General features: G+C 53.5%; 1 protein-coding gene across 2 annotated transcripts in view; it reads left to right on the forward strand.

Annotated features, from left to right (window-relative positions):
• The window catches only part of DIS3L2 (DIS3 like 3'-5' exoribonuclease 2), a 177,061-nt gene that overhangs the window by 164,213 nt on the left and 5,272 nt on the right, over positions 1 to 7,576 (forward strand). For both annotated transcript variants that reach the window (XM_014312335.1, XM_031055477.1), the window contains exons 15-16: positions 2,792 to 2,975; positions 4,132 to 4,218. In XM_014312335.1, coding sequence (XP_014167810.1) covers positions 2,792 to 2,975; positions 4,132 to 4,218 — 271 coding nt within the window. The remainder of the gene's footprint in view (positions 1 to 2,791; positions 2,976 to 4,131; positions 4,219 to 7,576) is intronic.

The following is a 7,576-nucleotide window of genomic DNA, read 5'->3' on the forward strand; positions in this document are numbered from 1 at the left end:
GCTGCAGCAGGGTGCATTTGGGGAGCAGCTCTATGACCCTGCAGTGATCCAGAGCTGGAAGAACCCTCTGTCCCTGCAGGGGGTTTTGGCATCAGCCCCCAGGGCATTGCAGCCTTCCCAGGGCACTCTGGTTTGTTACCCTGAGCTGACAGAAACCAACCCATCAGATCCTGGGGCTTCTTTCCCCCCCAGATACAGGAGTGTCCAACCTTATCCATGTTACCTGATCCTTGAAAGCCTGAACTGCATATGCATCTCCCAGAGCCTGCCTCTGCCTTTGGGTGAGAGAACAAGAATAGCTTTTCAATTCTGAATACCCACAGTCAGATCCTGCACACCTGTCATGGGTGCAAAGCTCCTGGGTGCTTCCCAGGATGGGATTTTGCAGAGCAGAGTGGATAGTATGTGCTGTTGGTTTTACTTCAAGAATAAAAGCATCCCTGGCAGGAGGGTGCTCAGGTATGTGCTTCCATTTAGTACCTACAACATCAGAACAAAGATATGTCCTGGAAATTGTAAAAGCCCAAGCCACAGAAGGATAAAACAAAATGCAGAACTTATAATCAGGCGTAAATTGCATCTAGCCAAAAGTGTCACTGTAGGTGGGAGATGAAGGGTTTACACTCCCATGCTCCTCAGGAACAGACACACCAGGGTCTGCTGCAGCATTTGCTCACAGTGTTCTTCTCTGCGACTTGCAATGGGCAAATGTTGCCTGTGACAAGGAGGAAATGTTGTTCACAGGTGCTTATTGCTTTGTCCTTAAAAATGGGCTTGCATCTCCTTCCTTAAAAATGGGCTTGCATCTCCTTCCGTAGAGGCCACAGTTCAAGGGAGATGCAGGAGGACTCCTTTGCCTAAGTATGCATCTGTGTAGCTGAGGCTGATGCTGGAAACACCTCCATCTGCCTGCACCAAAGCCCATGGGAAGGAGAGGTGCAGCCTTTTGCAGTGTGCCCTGTTTTCTGTGCCTCGCTGTGACCTGGCTCGGGCAGAAAGGGCTTCCCAGGTGTGAGCATGGGCTGGCACAGCCTCGGGCCATGCTCCCCACGTGCTGCTCTGTGACCCACCCCTCTCAGGAGATGGGGATGGCCGTGCCATAACCCACTGCCTGCCACTGGCTGTCCCACAGCCGGGGTGCCCAGTGCCCCCGGGCCATGCTGTCCCACACTGTCCCGGACCCCCTGGAGCTGGTGGCAATAGAGGGACCGAGGTTGCCATCTGCCGGTTCTGCTGCACAGAAACAGCAAGAGCCTGGCTCAGCCCCCTTGGAAGTGGCCCCTCAGGAGTTGTCCTCATCCTGCTCAGCATTGCCCACCTGCGACCCAGCCCTTGGCCTTTGGCAGCATGTCCCCGTGGGCCAGTGTTCCAGGGGACAGGGCAGGCAGCCCATTCCCATTTAGACCGTGCTGCTCCTGCCATGACCACGCTGCCCCTGGGCCAGGATGTCCCTCCTGCCCTCCCTGTGGGGCCTGAAGTGTTGGCCTCTGGCACAAAACCCTCTGTGAGAATCCACAGGGCTCTTAATAAGGGAGCTCCTTCCCATTAAAGACTAATATTTCTACTGCTGATGATCGCTCTCAGGTGCTTATTTCTCCTCTGGGCTTGTCTTTATTTCCCTTCTCTTTCTAGTTCTTGGCAAGTACTCCAGGCTGAGAATGTATGACTGCTGTAGGAGTACCCCAGGAGTGCAGCACCCTGCACATCTCACCTGGCCAGTCTCCCCAGCAGTGGCCAGGTTTGGGAGCTGCAGGAACACTTGGCTGCAGCCCTGGTCCCCCAACCAGCCCTGCAAAAATCACTGCTTTGCCTGCCAGAGCAACAAGGCTGGGCTGGCACAATCAGCAATTGCTCACTCAGGCATTGCTGGGAGGATGAGGTTACTTCTGTAAATCTATTATCTTTTTTGGCAATTAGCATGAGTTAGGAGCCCTGGGAATACATGCAGGAAATAGCAGGAAGCCCAGTTAAGCACATCTCTGGTTTATCAAGCCTAGTTAAACAAGTCCCCCGTGGCACAGCCCTGCTGCTGGTAGCACAGCCCAACGCATGCCAAAGATGATCTCTAGTGCTGGGATTGCTTTCCTGAGCACTGTGCAACCCCAGAGGTTTCCATTCAATGCATGTACATTCAGAGATGGAAAGTGAGGGAGATTCAGAGATGGAAAGTGAGGGGCTCACCCCAGCCTGGAATACCCAGCACTCTGGAGATTGTATGGAGGAGCCTGTGGAGTCCCTGGATGCCAAAGGCAGCCCTGCTGGAGCAGTGCTGGTGGCTCGTCCTGCCTGGGGACAGTGCTGTGCTGTGCTGTGGGTGGGAGCCTGGCGTGGGGCAGGGCTCAGTGCCTGGGCCTGGCCACACATGTCGAGCTGGGGACAGGGAGCGAGTGAGGCGCTGTTTGCTCTGGCCCGGGAAGACAGAGATGTGTGTTTGTTTTCTGTGCTATCTCTCGCACGGCGTTTGTTTTGCTTGTCAAGCGTTTCAGGAGATAAAATGACCTAAAGGGAGATTATTTTATCCTAATTTAAGCTGTCAATTTATCACTGACTTCTGCTTGTCTGCGCCAGCAGGACAGCTTACTCTGAGTCCCTGGGGAAACCTCCGCTAGAAAGTGAGAATTTGGGGGGGATTTGCTGCAGTCTCACAGCTAATCTGTGCTTAGGTCAGCAACTGCAAGCTGCTCCCCTGTCCCCTTGTGTCATACTAGTTCCAATCGCTGTGGACTGGCTTGGCTTCCCAGGGGCCTCCCCTGTCTAACCTGGGCCTGGGGTTGTTTTTTTCCTGCTGCAGGCTGGTGGAAGAGTTCATGCTGCTGGCAAACATGGCTGTGGCCCATCAGATCTACCGCTCCTTCCCCGAGCAGGCCTTCCTCCGCCGCCACCCCCCGCCCCAAACTAAGCTGCTGAAAGACCTCATGGACTTTTGCAACCAAGTCGGCCTCGAGATCGACTTCAGCAGCGCGGGGACCCTGCATGTGAGTGGCCTGGCAGGGCTGTGGGGACAAGGGTGGGCAGCTACATGATGGCATGCTCATGGCAGTGTGTGCTTCATTCCCTGGCCCTCTCTGCCCAAGCACAGCTGACAGCTATGCCATGCCAAAACAAAACACCTCCCTGTTGATCCCATTAGCACTGGGCAGGGGGGGGGGCCAGCCTGGCCTGGTCAGCCATGTTTTGCACAGAGATTAGAGCAAGGTGGGAAGGACCTTGCAAGTGACCCCTGTACTGCCCTCCCTGCAATGGGAAGGATGTTTCAGTGCAGGAGCACTCACTGGGGCACCCAGATTTCCTTCTCTGGGCAGGGAATTTGCTCCATAGCACAAGGAAAGTAGCTCTGCACGGGGCTCTTTCTGTCTGGGCTGGTGCAGGTCTCAGGGAGGGCAGGGTGGGAAGTGGGGTGACTGGGAAGGACTAAAGAGCAGTGCTGGGAAAGGTCAGATGCAGCCAGCACAAGAAGTGTCCAACCACTCCTGTGCTGAGCATGTCCTGAGGCTGAACTCCGGCTGAACAGCATCGCGCAGCTTCCAGGATTTTCTTTACTCACCACAACTGGACTGTGGATAATCCTCTGTTAATCCCATCCCCACTGGCTCCTGCACGCCCCTCCAGCAGCTGGGACTGCTTTCCCTGCTTGCTGGCTGTGCCCAGCCTGTATCAGCAGATGCAAGCTGCTCACTCAGCTCCTCTCCTGCACTTTGAACCCTCCAACCCTTCCTCACTGCTACCCCCAGGCAGTGACCTCCCATATCCATGTCTCCCCAGAGTCTCATTAGTCCCTCTGCTGAAGTTCTCAGCAGCTGGATGGGAGCCAGGCACAAGTCAGGAGTGGGTTTGCTTTCTCTCTGTCACACTGCACAACTGGGATAGAGCCAGCAGTCCCCATGCCCTGGTGCTCCCTGCCACTGACCCCAGGAGGACAGCCAGTGCTCAGAACTGTGGGTGCAGTCCTACCTGGGGCTGCTGGGACCATAGCAAAGCCCAATTTCATGTGCACCTTCTGGCTTACAAGGGGATTTTCAGGAAGAAGGGGAATTTGACTTTGACAGGCTGCTGTTAGCATCAGTAAGGTTGCCTGGGTCCCTTTACCACCACAACATGCCAACACTGAATGCTCTCTCTTTTCTCCTCCAGCAAAGCTTAAGTGAAACATTTGGTGCTGACAAATATTCCAGAGCAAGGAAAGAAGTGCTGACCTACATGTTCTCCAGGCCCATGCAGGTGAGAACAACGCTGTGCTCTTGGGCATGTCTGCTTGTAGCTTTCTGCTGTGGCTTTATCTTCAATCCTTGCCCATTCTGAGTTACCAGGCTGGTTGTTGCACACAGAGGGAGTGAATGAATACTGAATGTGGTGTTCCAGGGCTGCCAGCAGCTTCCTCCAGTGCCTCCAGCCCTGTGCAGCTGGCACTGGAGGCACTGGAGCAATCGCTGGATGGCAAGGTCAGGCTGAGTCTTTTCTCACTGCCCACAGTGTCCCTGTTATTACTGGTTGGGATATTTCACCCTTGAAGTTGCATGAAGGTTAGTCTGTTAGCAGACTCACAAGGACCCTGCCCTGTGAACAGCTGGTGATGGGCTCCATGGTTCATGTTTGTGTCATTTCTTCACATCATGGTATCCCAACTGTTCCAAAGAAGGAATTAAGGGTAGGGGTGTGCAGCTGGCCATAGGGACAGTCTGGTACCTGCCCTTGGAAGAGGGAAAGTTCTGGAAACCCTTCAGCCCAGGTGGCTTTCTTTGACAGTCTCTGCAATGGAGGCTTGTGCTGCTCACTCCAGTTGTCATGTTTGGTGCATCTGTAGCTCAGGACACTTACTTGGGTGTGATAAACACCCAAGTAAGTGTCCTGAGCTACAGATGCATGAAAAGTTTTTGTGAGGCATCAGCTGCATTTGCAGCTGGGCACGGCACAACCTCTTCTGAGGAAAGTCCTGCGCCGTGGGGAGAAGGGGCACGTTCCTGAAATGATCTCTCTGCTGTGGCCTGCTTATCACTGCAGGAATGAATCATCTTTCCAACATCGCTGATTTGACTGTCACTTTTATAATTAGCTTATTTGCTTCATTTACTCATTAGCAGTGCCTGAAGTCCTGCTGTGTTTCCGGGACTTATTGCTTGTTTGCAAATGGGGTTGGGCTATGAGGCTGTTGAGTAAATCATCCTCTCACATGTGTCCAGCTAAGGAGGGCTGCTTTGTAAAGAGCAGGAAGTGTCCTCTGGAACTGGATGTGTTGTCCCAGATCCTGTATCCTGCTTTGGGTTATACTGGTCCCTTCTGTCACATCCTCCTTTTCTGGTGGAAGGTGCACTGGTGACATGAGTTCCCTTGGTTCCCTCTCTGGTCCTGCTGACTGTGGGACAAGCCTGGGCTTTGCCAGTAGCAGCACACGGAGCAAGCCTGGCTGCTGGCCAGGATGGATGAGCAAGGAGAAAGTTCTGTAGTGGCACCAAGGAGGAGATGGGCTTTTGGAGACCCACAGACTTGCTGAGATCTTGCCATTGTGGTGTCCTGAGACTGTGGTTGGAGTAGTGGTGGGACTGCTTTCAGATACCCCACAGTGACTCTCATTAAGATTTAGCCTTGTGAATATGTTAGATTTCATTACATGAAAGAACTACCAAGGTTTTGGGGATGAAGTCTTCTGCAGAGTAGATACCAGACAGAGATAGAGGCACTTTTAAAGACGATATTCCACAAGACATGATTCTGGCAGGAATTAGTCTCATTCCATCATCAGAAGACAGAGGTGCCTCTGTGTTCAGGTGTGCTGTGCAGTCCACCCATACGTGGAAAACCTGCTGCCTGGCACACTCCCATGATAGGCAAAACATTTGGAAAGGGGCAGACAGCTTCCAGGAGGAAGAAGCTTTCCCTGAGAGGAGTAATTTTTTTGCTGTCTGCCACCAGCATGAGAGCAGATGGAAGAATCAGCCCCATCCTGCTGGATGTCGTGGTCCCTCATGGGCTAGAGGACAGATTTGAGTGTTGGCAGCTGCAGAGCACAGGCACTGAGGGGCCCAGGCTGGTGGCGAGGGCTGGGCCATTGCTCTGGCAGATGGTGCAGCGAGACCGTCTGGTCGGGGCACTGAGAAGTCACCTGTGTCCCTGCACATGTCACAGCTCCCAGTGATAAAGCTGATGCTTCAGGGACAAGGCTGCAGCTAAATCAGCCTAAACAACCTGTCCACAGGTTTAACCCCTGACTGTGCCAAGCCTGTGTCTTCCCTCTTCACTGTGTGCTGGTGGTCAAGACATCAGCCTCTGGGAGGAGGAGGGAGATGGGAAGCAACTGGTAATGTGTGTGCCTGAGGGAATGCCTGGATTGGCATGCCAGGAGCCCTGTAACAGATGAAGGAGCAGTGACACACCATTTTTCAGGGGCTCAGTCACTCGGGGATTCAATCTGTCCATGAAAGCAAAGTTGCCCCTGGTTGGCTGGGGCTGATTTATTTCCAGGCTCTTCGCAGTTCTCTGGGGATTGCAGCAAACTCTGGGGATTTGAGACCTCTTGTGAGTCAAATCTGTTAATGAGAAAACGTCTGCTTCATGCCAGGCTGATGTCACTGGGTTGTGCTGTCACAGTGGTGAGGATGGGTGTCAGAGACACACTGGACTGGGCTCCCTGCAGGCTGCAGCCCTACCATGGCCTAGGGCAGTATTTTTGCTGGGATACTCAAGCTGCTGCAAATGTCACTGAGGGCCATGGGCTGCCAAAAGGGTGTCCAGAATGGTGCTGGACCCCACAGTGGCCAGTATATCAATGAAGACAAAGTGCCCCAGACAACAGCAAGCAGCACAGGACCTTCAGCATCTTTTCTAACTTTAAACAAGATGGGGTATAACTCGAAACACTGCTGGGCATAGGACAGGGATGGGCCCTTCCCAGTGTCTTTCTCAGAGCAGGAATTTTGACTGGTGCTCTGCTTTCTGCCTGCCTAGCTTTGTAGGTACCTTCCTGCCTTCTGCCCAGAAGCCCGGCACAAGTGGCTAGAAGCTGCCTGTGATTCTGTGCTGCCTGTCAGCACAAGGGCACTCATCGCCCCCCACAGAAGCCTCTGGAGCTCGGTGTGTCTCCCTGCCCAGCTTCATTCTGTGGGAGCTGAGCTAATTGAGTGGAGACCATAATTCGTGGAGTCCATCAGAAACAATTTAATTCTGGGTTGTGGAAATTGGCAGCCACCACAGCTCCTATCCCAGCTCTTGGGTCTCATAATAAGGCTGGGACTGATGCTGCTTTTTTTAACCTGCTCTATTTACTTGCCCGGATCAGTGCGTTGCTGCTCAGCAGGAGCTGGCTGCGCCACTGGCCTGGAGAGTGGAGGATACAGCTGCCCAAACCAAGGATCCCAGGACGGCTCTGTAATCAGAGCTGGCTACTCCTGTTTTTTTAAAATCACTTGCTCTTTTTTTTAAATGAGTTCATTCAATCGCCACTGTGCCGTGACCCCGCCGCCACCCCCCTGACCTGCACAGCCTCCCCTCCCCGCCTGGGCCCAGCCCCCAGTGTTTTCCCAGCCCCAAGAGCTGGTGTTTCAGAGATGCAAAAATCAAAGCTGTAACCTGTGGGATAACAGGG

The sequence above is a fragment of the Geospiza fortis genome, unplaced genomic scaffold (genome assembly GCF_000277835.1).
Source record: "Geospiza fortis unplaced genomic scaffold, GeoFor_1.0 scaffold172, whole genome shotgun sequence".
NCBI lineage: Eukaryota > Metazoa > Chordata > Aves > Passeriformes > Thraupidae > Geospiza > Geospiza fortis.